Source organism: Loxodonta africana, unplaced genomic scaffold, assembly GCF_030014295.1.
Source record: "Loxodonta africana isolate mLoxAfr1 unplaced genomic scaffold, mLoxAfr1.hap2 scaffold_55, whole genome shotgun sequence".
Classification (NCBI taxonomy): domain Eukaryota; kingdom Metazoa; phylum Chordata; class Mammalia; order Proboscidea; family Elephantidae; genus Loxodonta; species Loxodonta africana.
The window spans coordinates 1,258,429-1,277,632 of NW_026975272.1; the positions used below are offsets into that span (position 1 = coordinate 1,258,429).

Genomic DNA, 19,204 nt, shown 5'->3' on the forward strand with positions numbered 1-19,204 from the left:
ACCTGATTTAATTAGCTCACTCTTCATCAGCATCTCTCTCCCCCCCGCTGACCAGTCCCTTTCATGTCTGATGAGTTGTCTTTGGGGATGGTTCCTGTCCTGTGTCAACAGAAGGTCTGGGGAGCATGGCCACCAGGATTCCTCTAGTCTCAGTCAGACCATTAAGTATGGTCTTTTTATGAGAATTTGGGGTCTGCATCCCACTGATCTCCTGCTCCCTCAGGAGTTCTCTGTTGTGCTCCCTGTCAGGGCAGTCATCGATTGTGGCCAGGCACCAACTAGTTCTTCTGGTCTCAGGATGATGTAGGTCTCTGGTTCATGTGGCCCTTTCTGTCTCTTGGGCTCTTAGTTGTCGTGTGACCTTGGTGTTCTTCATTTTCCTTTGCTCCAGGTGGGTTGAGACCAATTGATAAATCTTAGATGGCCGCTTGTTAGCATTTAAGACTCCAGACACCACATTTCAAAGTGGGATGCAGAATGTTTTCATAATAGAATTATTTTGCCAATTGACTTAGAAGTCCCCTCAAACCATGTTCCCCAGACCCCCGCCCCTGCTCCGCTGACCTTTGAAGCATTCATTTTATCCCAGAAACTTCTTTGCTTTTGGTCCAGTCCAATTGAGCTGACCTTCCATGTACTGAGTGTTGTCCTTCCCTTCACCCAAAGCAGTTCTTATCTACTGATTAATCAACAAAAGACCCTCTCCCTCCCTCCCTCCCTCTCTCCCCCCTTCGTAACCACAAAAGTATGTGTTCTTCTCAGTTTATACTATTTCTCAAGATCTTATAATAGTGGTCTTATACAATATTTGTCCTTTTGCCTCTGACTAATTTCGCTCAGCATAATGCCTTCCGGTTCTTCCATGTTATGAAATGTTTCACAGATTCGTCGATGCGTAGTATTCTATTGTGTGAATATACCACAATTTATTTACCCATTCATCCGTTGATGGAAACCTTGGTTGCTTCCAGCTTTTTGCTATTGTAAACAGAGCTGCAATAAACATGGGTGTGCATATATCTGTTTGTGTGAAGGCTCTTGTATCTCTAGGGTATATTCCGAGAAGTGGGATTTCTGGGTTGTATGGTAGTTCTATTTCTAACTGTTTAAGATAACGCCAGATAGATTTCCAAAGTGGTTGTACCATTTTACATTCCCACCAGCAGTGTATAAGAGTTCCAATCTCTCCGCGGCCTCTCCAACATTTATTATTTTGTGTTTTTTGGATTAATGCCAGCCTTGCTGGTGTGAGATGGAATCTCATCGTAGTTTTAATTTGCATTTCTCTAATGGCTAATGATCGAGAGCATTTTCTCATGTATCTGTGGTCTTTATTTTTGATAAGAAATGAATTAATTCATCTTAAAGGCCCAGTTCAGCTCAAATTTTTAAAGAAATATCTGGGGGAGTAGGCATGATTTCCAACTGCCTGTTAAAATGCATGTTAGCTGTTCTTTTATTTGTAGGTAAGGCAGTCTCCTGGAGAGAGATGCATTTCCCATTCAAGTCATCCTGGTTCCCATGCCCTGTCAATGGAAGGCATAACTAATACATTATAGTCCTCCTTTCCTCAGAGCTTGGATGTGCTTCAGAATCCTCCTCGACATTGCACTCTAGGTAGCCACTCCTAACAAGTCAAAACTGGCACCCACTTTAAAAACTATTTGTCATCCCTACCACATGTGAAGGGTTCCCTTCCCCCATATTGAAACTCTGACTGTTTTAAAGAGTTTAACCTCAGTTCTGACTGATGCCTCAAGAAATTTCTAATTTTATATTCTTAACAACAACAGAAGGACTTAAAATAATTTTGATTATGGATGCACCAATACTTCGATGACTATACTGATAACTAATATCATAAACTGGTTTGAGACAAATATCTTTCTCATAATTTCAGATTCTACATGGTCACTGTGTTAGCTTCCACCTTTTCCTCCGAAATATGCAAAACCAAAGCTTTGTAACTGAGTTCATCCTCTTGAGTCTTTCATGGAATCCAAGTGTTCAAAAAATAGAATTTGTTCTATTTTTGTTCTGCTACATTGCAACTGTTGGGGCCAACTTGCTAGTTGTGGTGACCATTGTCAAAAGCCCGACACTCCTGGGATCCCCTGTGTACTTCTTTCTGGCCTTCCTGTCCTTCCTGGATGCCTGCTATTCCTCTGCATTTGCACCAAAGATGATTGTGAACTCTCTCTATGAGAAGAAAACCATCTCCTTCAAGGGCTGTATGACCCAGCTCTTTGCTGAGCACTTCTTTGCTGGAGTGGAGGTGATTATCTTCACCGCCCTGGCCTACGACCGCTATGTGGCCATTTGCAAGCCATTGCACTACCCCTTTATCATGAACTGGAGGCTCTGTGGTATCCTGATGGGGTAGCCTGGACAGGGGGCTTCCTGCATTCTGTGATACAAATTGTCTTTATTTTCCAGCTGTCCTTCTGTGGCCCCAATGTTATTGATCACTTCCTACGTGATTTGTACCCATTATTGAAGCTTACCTGCACTGCCACTCACATCCTTGGCCTTTTTGTGGTTGCCAATAGTAGGTTTATCTGCACCATAATCTTCTCCTTGTTGCTCATCTCCTATTGTGTCATCTTGCTATCGCTAAAAACTCATAGCTCTGGAGGACGGTGGAAAGCTCTCTCCACCTGTGGATCTCACATTGCTGTTGTGGTTTTATTCGTTGTCCCATGCATAATTGTGTATGCCCGACCTCCGTCTGCTTTCTCCTTCGACAAGATGGTGGCCATAGTTTACACCTTCGTAACTCCCTTGCTCAATCCTTTGATTTATACTTTCAGGAAAAAGGAAGGGAAAAATGTGATGAGGAAATTATGGACCAGATTGCTGGGTGTCTGGTGAAAAATAAAACTTAAAAATTTAAATTTGAAGAGGAAAGAAATAAAATGCACTTAACCAAATACTTTATAGGGGCTGGAACTTGTAAGGCAGAACGTAATGTACTGCCACAGAAAAATTCTAACGAGTAGGTCAGGAAATGCTATTACCACCCTCAGATCACTCACATCTTGGAGTTGGCAGCTCAGTATCCTTATAGGTAATCAAAGGAGAATTGAATTTTATGTTTGTCTAGAATATAGTAATGAAAAGAAATCACTAAAAAAGAGGATTCAGGTTATCTATTAAACTTTTTGCCATTGACGCCATACTTTGAAAAACCTTTATGGAAAGAAGAAAAAAAATCTTAGATATCATTAATAGGAACTTCCTGAAACTATTTTAACTAAAAAAAAGTTTACTTTACGGTCCTGATCCCAGTTAAGCAGCCCTGGTGGCATAGTAGGTAAGCCCTCAGCTGCTGACATAAAGTGTGATGGTTTGAAACCACCACCTGCTCTATAGCGGAAAGATGTGGCAGTCTCCTTTCCTTATAAAGATCAATAATCTGGAAGCCTTTTGAGTCCAAATTCAGGAGATGGCAATTGTTTTTTTTGTTTGTTTTTCGTTGCTGCTGTTGTTTTTTAAGAAATATTGCTTCCTAGCTAAAAGACATTTCCCGGCATCCAATGTAGTTAGGTGTGACCATGTGAACAAATTATGGCCAAAAAAATGTAAATGAAAGTGGTATATTAAATGGTAATTCTGTGAATGTGAAATTGTGGTGGGAATTCAGGCAGCCATCTTGGACTTTGAGGATGTGTGTTAAGGTTAGTGGAAAAGCAAGACTGAAGGATCCTAAAACCCTAATGTTGTAGAGTTGAAATAGCAGCCCCATACTACTTGGCTCAGACTTCCTATATGTAAGAGGTAAATAAATTTCCATGTTGTTTAAGTCACTGCTAAAAAAATAAAGTAATATCAAAATCTACGTCATCTATTACATTTATGAGCTAGCTGTTCTTTTCATTAATGCTGTAATAGTCCCTGTTAATTTGTTCTCACAAATTTCTTACAGTTGTATAAGGATCCCCAAATTAGTTCACATTAAATAGCCCATACCCGCTAAACATGTTTTTTAACAGCTCAATGTCTGACTTTTTTTTTTTTTTGACACCTTGGCATCTGAAACAAATCTTGTTCATACTGCTTTGTTATGGAGATTGGTTGTTACTAATACTAACTGGTAAATGATATGATTACCTCTGTATTAGAATTTGAAAAATTCTCACCTGTTCATGATTCTGAGGTTTAGCAAAGTAGGAATTGAAGGATACTTCAATTTGAGGAAAGGTATCTGCTTAAAAAATTACTACAAGCATCAAACTTAGTGGGAAGCATTGATGTACTTTCTCCCTATTTCAATGAAATAATTTAAACCATCAAAAGAGAATTTTCAGACTCCCACAACTGTATCTATCAATCTGCCAGCATCCATTCAGTTATATTCTGCCTTCTAACTGCTATTGTAAATGAAGTGTCTGTGACCCTTACCAAAGACAAGCAGTCTCTCTTTACTTTTACATGGTACTTCATCTCCTCACTGCTTACACAAGGAAGCTAGTCTATGAATCTCTTCTGATTCTTAATTCATCCATGTTTTCCTCTCTACTGGATGAGTTACATCATCAAAGAAGCAATCTGTTACCTCTCTCATCTTTAGAAATATTTTTTTGACTCTACTTCCTTTATATCTAATACCCCATTTCATTCTCCCTCCTTTGCAGCAAAACTAAGGGATCTCTATAATGTCCATCTCCCATTTCTCTTTAAACTCCTTTCAGTCACATGTCGATAATTAAAATTATTTGAAAATCCTCTCTTCAAGGTCACCACAGACCTCTGCATTGGTAAATTTAACAGCAGTTGTTCATTTCTCATCTTATTAAATCCATTAACATCATTTAAGCCAGTTGATCTGTTCCCTCTTTCTTTCCATAATCTCTTTACATGACCAAGGTTCCCAAATAATGTTGCCAGCCCAGACCTTTTCCTTGAGGTTGAGATCTATACGTCCAACTGCTTCCATGGTATTTCCATCTAAATGACAAGTTGGTTTCTTAAACTGAATAACTCCAAAGCTGTATTTCTGGTTGTTCTGACCCAATCCCCAAGCAGTCTCCACTCAGGTCATCCTCCATTTCTACCAATGGCTCATTTGGTTCATTTGTTTTTCTCCTTGCCCACATCCACTCTATCAGGAAATCCTGTCAGCTTTAACCTATACCTCAAATTCAAGAACTTCTTTTCATTTTGAGAACTGTCACTTAATTCCAAGCCACCATCCTCTTTCACCTCGATTATTGCAAGTCCCTCTTACTTAGTCTCCCTGCTTTACCTTGTATACAATACTCCAATTCTATCCTTAGCAAGAAAGTTAGAGTTATCCTTTAAACACATAAATCAGATCATATTATGACTCTACTCAACTGCACTGGTGCTCAGGATAAAAGCTAAAACCTTACAATTGCTAAAGATCAGGCAGCAGTCATCTTGCTACCCTTCCACCTCTCTGAAGTCCTCTCTCATGGCTGATCCCTCATTGATTCCCCAGTCCACGTGACCCCTTTCTGTTCTGCTTGGTGGCCAGGCATACTCTTGCCATAGAGCCTTCACATCCATAGGCTATTCCTTCTGTCTGGAATACTTTTCCTTCCCCTGAACTTTCTAAATGACTTACAATCTCATTTTACATTTACAGATTTGAAGAAGTGATATTTTATATAAAACTACCCTTGGACCTGGACAAGCAGAACCGTGCCCCTGCTTGCATGCTTTGAAGTGCCTGCTGCAAAATGTCCACCATTCTCCAGTGCCTGTGACTGGGAAGTCTGTAGTGCCTTCTGGGTAGAGCATCCCAACTTGGACATGATTCTACGGACCCCTGACTATTTCTACTTTTCATCTTGCTCTTCCATACTCTATTCCATCCATGGAGTCTCCCAGAATCCTCCAGGAGCTCTTATTCAGCCCCAATCAAGTTATGACTGGTCCTGCGGCTGGGATCCCAGTTCCAGGTACATGGTCTGGCATCCAAATGGCTTCAGCAGGCTGGATCTTTATTTATTTATTTCCACAGGATTACAGTACTTTGGGTTACCAGAGTGGTGCTGACATGCACAGTTCGGGGGACACAAGTTCAGGGCTCAGCTGATCCTTGGCCTTGGGCCCTTTTTGTGGGGCCTTATCAAGCTCTCGTCTGTCTATGCTCTGACTGAGGGTGTTGAGAGTGAAGGAACCCATCCTTTACCCTGAGTATCCATCTTGACGGTGCCTAACGAGATCACCCAGTCTTTCCACAGATTCCAGGCCCTGTATCAGGCAGCTGTCTGTGGCTTTCTGTCCTTGAATCACAAGGAATGTGGTCCATGTCAGCCAGTTCTTCTGGTCAGAGTAAACCTCTAAAATTTTAATAAAAAGAAAGCAACCCTTGTTCTTTGTTCCCATAGGTGCTTGATGTGAAGGTGCCTCTGGGCCTTAACTTTTCTGATGAAGCACTTCAATTTTACATCTTTCTATGAATTGCCATAGAAGTAGGTAGAGTAAAATGTTTACATAGTGAATGGAGTAACAAAGTGTTTGGTTTGGCCCCTTTCTGAAGTGGCCTGATGGGGCATCTCCAGGTTTTCCTTCAAACTTCAATCGCAGTGCTACATTTCAACAGAGTAAACTGATCTGTCATTCATTGTTTTCATATAATATGGGAAGAGAAGGAAATATTAAACAAACAAACAAAACCCATTACTGTTGAGTTGATTCTGACTCATAAGGACCCCATGTGTTTCAGAGTAGAACAATGCCTCATAGGGCTTTCAAGTACTAATTTTTTGGAAGTAGATGGCCAGGACCTTGTTCTGAGGTGTCTCGAGGTAGACTTTTACATCCATCTTTTTGGTTAACAGGTGTGTGCTTTAACGATTTATACCACCCAGGGACGGATATCAGGCTTTTAGTTTTAAAGTCATGGAATATCAAGATCAGGTATGTAGAGAAAAAAATAACATTTGGATTAATCTATATAGTTTTGCATATTTGTATATGAAGTATTTCTTAAGAAGCACTCATTGCTACCGCAGCCCAAGAACAGCACATGCTGTCCTCATGTATAGATGCTGTGCTTTATTACAGGACTGAACTCTTGCATTTAGTAAGAACATAGGCGTTTCTATTCCAGCATACACATGGTTATATTCCTGAACAGAAAGGGAAGTGAAAACATCTTCACATAGAATCTCAGGAGTAGGTATAAAAGAAGGAGATTAAAAAAAAAAAAAATCACAATTAATTTGGGACCTCGCGATGCTGCCAATGCTTAAATACTTCAAACCACTTAAAAGTGCCTGGGATAATCATGCTGACTGAAATTTTTCAAACCCCCAGGGGCAACTGAGAGGCAGTTCTACAGGTTCATGTTGTCTCAGGGAAACCTTTTTAAATTCCAGTTGGAAATAAAGGAGGAGACCTTTGCTTCTCTGTGTTTTGTTCCATGACAGCAAATTAGAAACAGCAGTTGAGAAGCAATGGGGAACATTCTCTGCCTTGTGTGCCTGTGAGACATTCTCTCTCTCTTAGATGTAGAAATAAGACTCGGAAATGGCATTCCCATTTTATCCAGCCACTGAATGGACTTTTCTCCATAAAGAATAGGAGATTGGCAACACCAGAATTTTCAAAAAAAAACACGATATATGGTGCGATTTATAATTCACATTTTTGCATTTTCAGAATTATTTAATCATTAATATAATTTTTTTACAGAAAACTTGATTTTCTTTGTATAAAGAAGCTGCCTGAAGTAGGAGTGGATTCATGTGGGTTTCACAGGTACTAAGGGATTACAAAGGTTATTTAAAAGTGCTATGTAGTAAAAAAAAAAAAAAAAAAAAAAATTGGCATATCTACACTGTGACCAAATAAAATAATTTCCATTTTTAAAGTAATAAAAGAAAGAGTCAAAGAGTTTATCAGTAAAAGCACATGTCAGCCCTGTTCATGGTAAAAGGGGAATTAAGTGCAAGTAAAAATGTTGACAATTCTTCTCTGTGTCAGTGGTCTGGGGGCTTGATCTCCTGTTGAATGTATTTATCTGTATTGTGTTATCTGATTCTAACAACAGGCATTCTTATTAGCTCACTTTTCAGAGGTGGAAACCAAGGATTTGAAGTAACTTCTTCCATGAGCCATAACTAAATAGAAGAGCTTGGATTTGAACCCAAGCCTGTATGAGTCTGGAGTTGATGTTCTTACTTATTTCAGTGCATTGTCTCCCTTACTTTTGTCTTGGGCTAAACTGACCACTGTTGAATCCTACATCTGTTGTAGAGTGATATCCTCCACTAAAGCCTTCTGTGACAGAGTTTTTTTTGTTGTGACGTATCAGACAACAAAAAAGGGAAATTGGCTGCAAACACTCAGGCTACAAGCAAACCAAAATCCAAAGAAGGATAATCAATAAGTGCTTTTTATACAATTTTAACAGGTGCTGATTCATTATGAGCAATAGTGATTCAAGGGGTTCTTCACAGCCATTGGTATAATTGCCTACAAGAAAATTACTTAGATACTATCTTTGGTTTTAGGAAATACAAAGAACTAAGATCATGATTGGGTGAGCTTTTCTTGTTTATCTTTTCTAACAGTTTGGTCTATTGGCTCAGGGGTCCGGGGTCTGTCATATGATAATTGCTGTCTGTGATGTGGGCTATGTGTGATATTGGGTAGATCTCTAACTTGCTTCCTGAGGTAAATTGTCACTTAGTTTAGTTTTGGTAGGCACTTCCACAGTCCATCCAACAAGTTAAAGCACTCAGTCCTACCCCTTTGATACAGTTTCTTAGTGTTTGAATCCCTATGGATCCTGAGAAATAAATTGACCTGTTGTGGTTATGGCCTTCTGTGGTTAGGTTAACCCTTTATTCTATTGATAATCTTTATATTTTAATATATGTTTGTTGACAGACCCAATGACCCTTTTGGGTAGGTTTTATGTTTTTATTTTGTTTGTTTCTGGGTAACAGCTTGCAGCTAGATATGCAGTTAACAGTGCTGGCACAATTTAGGATTGCCTAGGTCCCTGGGAACATAAGGAAAATGGTTGTTTAAAAGCAAACAGAGGACATCGATCTGTAAAATTGTGTATTCATTAGTTTTATTTGTCAATTCTAAGTGGCATTCAACAAAATCAGTTTACTGATATAAGCCCCACAAGTATTTTATTCATCTCTTTTGCAAACATATAATTATGTAAATGATTTGAATGATAAATTTCTATTATAGGTACAAACAAGGACACGCTCATCCTTCAATGCTGTGTCTACCTATGGAAAATGAAGTCAGAAGTTGAAATAATTATCTGGTTGAAACGTGGAAATGCTTTCTATGGGGAAAGCAGCTGGTTTATTGAGTGAGATAATAATAACCACAGTTTGCAACAGTTCTTTGGGATAACCAACACTTTCACATTTACAAAATTGGCCCTTATCGTAGTCTTGGCAGATGCTTTGGGAAGCAATGTATTTACTATTTTACAATAACATTATATAATTTTGGAATGAATATACCTTGAGGAGTTGCGCTTGATCATGTTAGGTCACGTTGTATAAACAATTGGTTAAGAATTAGAAAAGTCTTAAGACTGGCTTACGTTGAATATATTGTTTCTATTCTTCACTTCCATGGTTGTTTCCCTTTGTACATGTATTTGATATTTATTTATATGGTAGGGCCATTACATTCTGATCATAAATCATGTGAAATTTCTTTTCCCTGAGGTGCCTAATTTAAACATGAACAAGTGAATCAGAAGGTTTTTAACCTTGAGATCTGTGCGGAGACTATACAAAGGCCATCCTTGCTCTGAAGTTCTCCCCGAAAAGAAACATTCTCACTGCTTGTTATTGATCCAGTGCAATGGACTTTGACTTTGGAGGCAGAAAATCCCAGATATACCTTTTGTTAATTTTTTAACTTAACCTCCCAAATTAAGGTTATTAAGGGTAATAAAATCTAATATGGACTGTATCCTAGAAACTAGGCACTGAGCAATTGCTTTCCTTGTGTTATTTCACTTAGTCAACAACACAACATTTTAAAGTAGGTATTATTATTTTTGTCAGTTTCAGTTTTCATTTTAAAATGCTGAATTAAAAAAAAAACAATATATACTCATTTTCTTTAAGCATACAGTTAGGCACTTTTTCCATTGCTCTTTATTTTTTATACGGAATGAAGTACTTCATCTTAAAGGCCCCGTTCAGCTCAAACTTTTAAAGAAACTTTTGGGGGAGTGGGCATGGCTTCCAAATGTCTCTTAAAATACATGTTAGCTATTCTTTTATTTGTAGGTAAGGCAGTCTCCTGGAGAGACTGCAAGTCATCCTGGTTCCCATGCCCTGCCAATGGGAGGCATAACTAATACATTATAGTCCTCCTTTCCTCAGAGCTTGGATGTGCTTCAGAATCCTCCTCAACATTTCACTCTAGGTAGCCACTCCTAACAAGTCAATGTTGGCACCCACTTTAAAAACTATTTGTCATCCGTACCACGTATGAATGTTTCCATTCCCACATATTGAAACTCTGGCTGTTTTAAAGGGTTTAACCTCAGCTCTGGTTCATAGCTCAAGAAATTTCTTTTTTTGTATTTTTAACAGCAACAAAGGACTTAAAATAATTTTGCTTATGGATGCACCAATACTTTGATGACTATGCTAATATCATATACTCGTTTGAGACAAACTTCTTTCTTATAATTTCAGATTCTACACGGTCACTGTTAGCTTCCACCTTTTCCTCTGAAATATGCAAAACCAAAGCTTTATAACTGAGTTCGTCCTCTTGGGTCTTTCATGGAATCCAAGTGTTCAAAAAATTGAATTTGTTGTATTTTTGTTTTGCTACATGGCAACTGTTGGGGCCAATTTGCTAGTTGTGGTGACCATTGTCAAAAGCCCGACACTCCTGGGATCCCCCATGTACTTCTTTCTGGCCTTCCTGTCCTTCCTGGATGCCTGCTATTCCTCTGCATTTGCACCAAAGATGATTGTGAACTCTCTCTATGAGAAGAAAACCATCTCCTTCAAGGGCTGTATGACCCAGCTCTTTGCTGAGCACTTCTTTGCTGGAGTGGAGGTGATTATCCTCACCGCCATGGCCTATGACCGCTATGTGGCCATTTGCAAGCCATTGCACTACCCCTCTATCATGAACTGGAGGCTCTGTGGTATCCTGATGGGGGTAGCCTGGACGGGTGGCTTCTTACGTTCTGTGATACAAATTGTCTTTATTTTCCAGCTGTCCTTCTGTGGCCCCAATGTTATCGATCACTTCCTATGTGATTTGTACCCATTATTGAAGCTTGTCTGTACTGACACTCACATCCTTAGCTTTTTGGTTGTTGGCAGTAGTGGGTTTATCTGCATCATAATCTTCTCCTTGTTGCTCATCTCCTATTGTGTCATCTTGCTCTCGCTAAGAACTCATAGCTCTGAAGGACGCCTGAAAGCTCTCTGCACCTGTGGATCTCACATTGCTGTCGTGGTTTTATTCGTTGTCCCATGCATAATTGTGTATGTCCGACCTCCGTCTGCTTTCTCCTTCGACAAGATGGTGGCCATAGTTTACACCTTCGTAACTTCCTTGCTCAATCCTTTGATTTATACTTTCCGGAATAAGGAAGTGAAAAATGCTATGAGGAAATTGTGGACCAGATTGGTGGTGGTTTCTGATGAAAAATAAAACATTAAACTTAAAAAAATTGAATTTCAAGAGGAAAGAAATCAAAATGGGCTTGACCAAATACTTTATAGGGGCTGGAAACTGTATTGCTGACAGTAATGTAATGCAACAGAAAAATACTAATGGGTAGGTCAGGAAATGCTATTTGCACCCTCAGGTCACTCATATCTTGGAGTTGGCAGCTCAGTATCGTCTTAGGGAATCTGAGGAGAGTTGAATTTTATGTTTGTTTAGAATATAATAATGAAAAGAATTCACTAAAAGACAGGAATCAGATTATTAAGCTTCTTGCCATTCAAACCATACTTTGAAAAACTTTTATGGAAAGAAGGAAAAAAATATCTTAGATATCAGGAATAGGAACTTCCTGAAGCTATTTTAACTGAAAAAAAAAGTTTACTTGTAGAGTACTGATCCTAGTTGAGCAGCCCTGGTGGCACTGTAAGTAAGCCCTCGGCTGCTGATGTAAGGAGTGTTTGTTCGAAACCATCTCCTGCTCTACAGCCGAAAGATGTGGCAGTCTGCTTTCCTTATAAAGATCACAAATCTGGAAACCTTTCCAGTCACAATTCAAGGGATGGCAATGTTTGTTTGTTTGTTTAAGGCGCATTTCTTCCTAGCTAAAAGACATTTCCCAGCATCCAGTGTAGTTAGGTGTGGCCACGTGACGAATTAAGGCCAATAAAATATAAATGAAGGTGGTATATTAAATGATAATTCTGTGAATGTGGAATCGTTGTGGGAATTCAGGCAGCCATTTTGGACCATGAGGATGTGTGTTAAGGTTAGCGGAAAAGCAACACTGAAGGATTCCATATCCCTAACATAGAGTTGTAATACCAGCCCCATACTACTTGGCTCAAACTTCATTTATGTAAGAGAGAACTAAATTTTCAACTTGTTTAAGTCACTGCTAAAAAATAAAGTAATATCAAAATCTATATCATCTATTACATTTATGAACTGCTCTGTTCTTTAATGCTGTGATATTCCCTGTTAATTAGTTCTCACAAATTTCGTATCATTCTGTGGGATCCCCAAATTAGTTCACGTTAAATAGACTTTACTCGTTAAGCATGTTATTTAACAGCTCAATGTCTGACTTTTTTTTTTTTTTTTTTGGCATCTTGACATCTGAAACAAATCTTGGTCTTACTCTTTTATTATCGGGACTTCTTGTTACTAATACCAGCTGATAAGTTATATGATCACCTTTGTATTAGAATTGGAAAAATTCACAACTCTTCATGATACTAAGGTTTAGCAAAGAAAAGAATAGAAGGATACTTTAATTTCAAGAACGGTATCTGCCTAAAAAACTACCACAAGTGTCAAACTTAATGGGAAACATTGATGTACTTCCTTCATATTAAATTGAGATAATTTAAACCATCAAAAGAGAACTTCCAGACTCCTACAACTATATCTATCATTCTACCAGCCTCCATTCACTTATATGCTGCCTTCTTAACTGCTGTTTTAAACAAAGTGTCTGTGACCCTTACCAAAGGCAACCATTCTCTTTATTTTTGCATGGGATGTCATCTTCTCACTGCTTACACAAGGACACTTATTTGTCTAAGAATGTCTTCTGTCTTTTATTTCATCTATGTTTCCCTCTCTCTTGGAATAGTTACATTAACAAAGAAGCAATTCATTACCTCTCTCATCCTTAAAGAAACCTTTTTTTTTACTTCACTTCCTTTTTATGTAATACCTCATTTTCATTCTCCCTCTTTTGCAGCAGAACTCAAGGGATCACGATGATGCCTGTCTCCCATTTCTCTTCTTCCTTTCTCTTTAAACTCCTGTCAGTCACACTTTAATACCTAATACTATCTGAAAATCCTATTCTCAAGGACAACTCAGACCTCTGCAACATAAAATTTAACAGCAATTGCCAGTTTCTCATCTTATTAAATCTATAAGCAGCATTTAACCCAGTTGATGTAGTCCTCTGCCTTCACATACTCTTTACATGACCAAGGTTCCCAAATTAATATCTAAGTCCCAGAATCTTCCTTGAGTTTGAAATCTGGACATCCACCTGCTTTCATGGTATCTCCATCTAAATGACAAATAGATATCTCAAACTGAACAAATCCAAAGCTGTATTCCTGGTTCTGCTCCCATCCCCAGATTGATTCCACCCATATCATCCTTCATCTTGACTGTTGGCACATTTGATCTGTTTGTATTTTCTCATTCCCCACATCCACTCTATCCAGAAATCCTGTTGGCTTTAACTTTAACATGTATCCCAAATTCAAGAGCTTCTCATCATTTTGGGAGCTGTCACCTAATTCCAAGCCATCATTGTAATCACCTGGATTATTGCAATTACCTCCTACATAGTCTCCCTGCTTTTATCTTTGAACCCTCTGCCCCAATACTCTACCCTCAGCACAGAGAAATGATTTAAAACCATAAATAAGATCATATCATGACTGCAACTGCACTCCATGTCATTCAGGGTAAGTAAAAACATTACAGTTGCTGAGGATCAGACAGCAGTAATCTTGCTGCTCTCGTACCTCTCTGAACTCCTCTCTCATAGACAACCTCTGACTGATCTTCCAGTCCATGTGGCCCCTTTCTGTTCCTCTTAGTGACGAGTCATGTTCTTTCCATAGGGACTGTGCATTCATAAGCTATTCCCTCTGTCTGGAATAATTATCTTTCCCCTGACTCTATAAATTGCATCAATTGTCACTTTATGTTCATAGATTTAGAGAATTGATATTTTAGACAGCAGTATGGTATCAAAATAACAGCAATGTGTTACCCTTAGACCTGGGCCAGCAGAACACTATCCTTGCTTCCACACTTTGGAGTGTCTTCTGAAAATTTTCTAAGCTCTCCAATGCCCAGTATTGGGAAGCTGGAGGTGCTTTCCAGACGAGGCTCCCCAACCTGGACTTGACTGCATGGGCCCCTTCCTATTTCTCCTTTTCAAGTTGCTGTTCCATACTCTAGCCCATCCATGGGGTCAACCAGCAGCCTCCATAAGCTCTTGTTCAGCCCCAACGATGTTATGCTAAGTCCTGTGGCTGGGACCCTAGCTCCAGTTGGGTCATCTGGCAAGGAAATGATTATTGCAGGTTGGGTATTTTTTTTTTTTCACAGGATTGCACCACACTGAGTTACCAGAGTGGTGTTGACATGCTAAGTTTGGGCGACATAGCACATGTTCCGGGCTCTGGGATAAAAATGGTCCCCTGCTACTCCTTGGCCTTGTGCTGTGTGTGTGGGCCCTTATCAGCTCTCACCTCTCCATGCTCTGACTGAGGGTGTTGAGAGTGGGGAAGACATTCTTTACCTTGAGTGCCCCTCTTGCTGCTACCTAGCGAGATCACCCAGACCTTCCACAGGCTCCATGCCGTGACTCAGGCAGTTCCCTGGGGATTTCTGTCTGTATCACAGTATGTGTGGTCCATATTGGCCAGTTCTTCTGGTTGAGGCAGACATCTAATATTTTAATAAAAAGAAAACAACACACATTCTTTAATCCCATAGGCAACTGATGTGAAGGTGCTTCTAGGCCTTGACTTTTCTGATGAATCACTTCAATTTTGCATCTTTTGTGGGGTACGAATAGCCATATAAATAGGTAAAGTAAAATGTTTAAAGATTACATGGAGCAACAAACTGTTTTGACCCCTTTCTGAAGTGGCCTTATGGGTCAAATCCAGGCTTCCCCTCAAACTTCTATGGATCTGTCATTCATTCTTTTCCAGTTAAAGGAAAAGAGAAAAAATTCTTAGAAAACAAAAACAAAAACAGTTGCTATCAAGTCTAATCTGCCTCACGGGGAACCCGTATGTGTCAGAGAAGAACTGTACATCATAGGGTTTTCAAGAACTGATTTTGTGGAAGTAGATGGCCAGGCCTTTCTTCTGAGGTGCCTAGATGTGGATTGAACTTCAAAGTTTTGGGTTAGTAGCTAAGTGTGTTAACCATTTGTTCCACTCAGAGTCAGAAACCAGGCTCTTGGTTTCAAAGTCATGGAAAATAGGGATCAGTTATTGAGAAAAAGAGATAATATTTGTATTAATCTATAACCCTGGTAGCAAGGTGGTTAAGTGCTATGGCTGCTAACCAAAGAGTTGGCAGTTCGAATCTGCCAGGTGCTCCTTGGAAACTCTATGGGGCAGTTCTACCCTGTCCTCTAGAGTCGCTATGAGTCGGAATCGACTCAATGGCACTGGGTTTGGTTTGGTTGGTTTTTATACATTTTTGCATATTTATACGCGAAATGTATTATTCTTTAATAAGCATTCATTGGTCCCCAAACCTGAGAACTAGATATGCTATCCTCATGGATTGATGCTGTGCCTTATCCCAGAACTCAGCTCTTGCTTTTAATAAGAACATAGGCATTTCCATCCCAGCATACACAGTGTTCTCTTCCTGAACATAAAGGGAAATGTAAGCACCTTCAAATAGAAACTCAAGAACAGCTAAAAAAAAAAAAAGCAGGAGAAAAAAAAAAAAAACCCTGATTACTCAGGGACATAAAAGTTTTGCAAACAGTTAAGCAAGTCAGACCACATAAAACCATGTCTTGCAGACTCATATTGTCGGGAAATTTTCAAACCCCAGGGGGCAACTGAGAGACAGTACTATAGGTTCATGTCCTCTCTGGGAAACTTCTTTAAATTCTAGCTGGAACTAAAGTAGAAAACTTTTGAATCTTTATTTTTTGTTCCCTGAGACCACGTTGAAGGCAGCACTTCAGAAGCTGTGGGGAATATTCTCCACCTTGTGTGCCTGTGAAGCTCTTTCTCTTTCAGGTGTAGAAAAAAGGCTTGGGAACAACCTGCACCTTTTATCCAGCCACTGAATGGACTTTTCTCGATGAGGAATATGAGATTGCCATCACCAGAGTTTTCAAGGAACTGATACATGGTGAGATTTATAATTCACAATTTTGCATTTTCTGAGGGAGTTTCAAAGTGTAATGTAGCACTTAAAGTATGAGTGTAGCATTCAGGCTACCAAGTATAATACATGGGTTTATCAATGACGTGCACACTTGGGCTAGTTACATCATCTCTCTGGTTCTCAGGCACCTCATTTATAAAGGGGATAATGGTATTAGCAAAGTTTGTGGAAACATAAGAAGTAATGCATAACTAATGCTGCACAAATAACAGCTAAAGTAATAGAAACCTTTTTTTGGGTTGACAGTACCAATTACTTAAAATCTAATGAAACTAGATCTGTCTTCAGCTTGTCATCTTCAAGTTAAATCCAAATAACTTAAAAGTGCAAGAAGTTCATATTTTTTCCTAGCTCTCGATATGGCATTTTATTTATGCTTTCTGAATATATTCTCATTTATCATTTCTCCCCTAATACTCTTCCCATCCTGGAGTTTTAGGCTGAAAAGTGGGATTTGTCTGAGATTTTAAAGTATACTGTTATAGGAGCCTGGTATCTTGAGTGCTGCTTTTTCATTTACGCAGCTCCTATATATAATATCTCCTTTAATGTTTCCAGAAATATTTCGGGGCAGGGCATTGACAGTAAGGAAATATGATTTATTCAAATCACAGAGCAGAGCCTTGACTTTGAAATTTTTCCTAAGTGTGTTTGATGTCATAGGTAGCACTAGGTTTCTGTCTCAAAATTGTTCAAAAATGTCTAAATGACTGAAGCTCTGAACTGCTGTGGTGCTAGTTGGGGCACCTTGCGTCTCTCTCCTAAAATAAACTAAACTACTAAGAGAGAACAAATAAGGCTCAGACATCCATCAGGAAGTATACAGGCGGAGAGAGGGGTTAGTATTTTTTTTAAGTCCAGGAATAGAGTATAAGATGAGATGTTTAGAGAAACCAGTGGAGCAACACTGAAAGAGAGAAAAGCGTCTGCAAAGTGAAGAGAAGAGATTTCCCAGGTTATTAGGGAAGGGAATACGCTTAGGTAGCCAGACAACGTATAATTATTGCTGAAATAAGTGATAATAATAATCTGGATCAAAAACACAGTGGACTAAGGCTCCCGGGAAGATAAGGAAATGGCTGTTTAAAGAAAGTGAACAGAAGACATTAACCTATACTATTGAATATTTGTTAATTTTATTCTTTAATCTAAGTGACATTCATCAAAATCAGTTCATTGGTAATTCTCACAATAAGCCCCACTATTCTTTTATTCATCTTTGTTGTTGTTAGGTGTCACCAAGTCAGTTCCTACTCATAGTGAACATTTTGGACACTTCCAAAATTTTATTTTTAGAAATGTCACTGCATCACTTTTTGTTGTAAAACTTCCCCCACCTGATTTCACTTTTAGAATAAAAGTGTACATTCATCTATGTGCATCAAACATAATTATGTAAACTGTTTGACTGATAAACTTCTACTCTGTGTACAGGTGAGGAGGACACAGTCATCCTTCAAAGCTGTGTCTACCTATGGGAAATGAAGTCAGGAGTTGATGGAATTGTCTGGTTGACTCATAGTTGCTGTCAATTTATATATGTATATTATGTGTATGGTTAAGAGCTCAGTTGATAACCCAAAGGTCAGCGTTTTGAATTCACCAGCCACTCTTTGGAAATCCAGTGGGGGCAGCTCTACTCTGTCCTAGAGTGTTGCTTTAAGTCAGAATTGATTCCTCAGCAGCTTTTTTTTTTTGGTTTTATGATGAGTATGTATAGATCTCCAGCTCTTTGCACATGTCATTATAATACTTTATTTTGTCTTCTTGAGAGGCCCTTTGAAATTTTCTGTTCAGTTCTCTTACTTCACCAATTCTTCCTTTTGCTTTAGCTGCTCGACGCTCAAGAGCAAGTTTCAGGTTCTCCTCTGACATCCGCCTTGGTGTTTTCTTTCTTTCCTGTCTTTTCAGTAACCTCTTGCTTTCTTCATGGATGATGTCCTTGATGTCATTCCACAACTCGTCTGGTCTTCATTCACTAGTGTTCAATGCATCAAATCTATTCTTCAGACGGTCTCTAAATTCAGGTGGGATATACTCAAGGTCATATTTTGGCTCTCGTGGACTTGTTCTGATTTTCTTCGGTTTCAGCTTGAACTTGCATATGAGCAGTTGATGGTCTGTTCCACAGTTGGCCCCTGGCCTTGTTCTGACTGATGATATTGACCTTTTCCTTAGTCTCTTTCCACAGATGTAGTCAATTTGATTTCTGTGTGTTCCATCTGGCGAGGTGCATGTGTATAGTCTCTGTTTATGTTGGTGAAAGAAGGCAATTGCAATGAAGAAGTAGTTAATCTTGCAAAATTCTATCATTGGATCTCTGGCATTATTTCTATCCCCAAGGCCATACTTTCCAACTACTGATCCTTCTTCTTTGTTTCCAACTTTTGCATTCCAATCACCAGCAATTATCATGTGCAATTTATATGTGCAAAGAGCTGGAGATGGAAAACCAAAAGGGAAGAACATGATCAGCGTTTCTCAAACTGAAAGAACTGAAGAAAATATTCAAGCCTCGAGTTGCAATAGTGAAGGATTCCATGGGGAAAATATTAAATGATGCAGGAAGCATCAAAAGAAGATGGAAGGAATACCCAGAGTCATTATACCAAAAAGA

The 19,204-nt window shown here is 39.0% G+C and overlaps 1 protein-coding gene and 1 pseudogene across 1 annotated transcript; both read left to right on the plus strand.

Annotated features, from left to right (window-relative positions):
- Window positions 1–1,028: 1,028 nt before the first annotated feature.
- Window positions 1,029–3,145, plus strand: LOC100655045 (olfactory receptor 4C15-like; annotated as a pseudogene).
- Window positions 3,146–10,635: 7,490 nt separating this feature from the next.
- Window positions 10,636–12,747, plus strand: LOC135229813 (olfactory receptor 4C15-like). The gene has a single exon (XM_064279092.1). It carries the CDS (start codon window positions 10,708–10,710, stop codon window positions 11,641–11,643), a length of 936 nt encoding a protein of 311 aa, XP_064135162.1. The 5' UTR covers window positions 10,636–10,707; the 3' UTR covers window positions 11,644–12,747.
- Window positions 12,748–19,204: the final 6,457 nt, after the last annotated feature.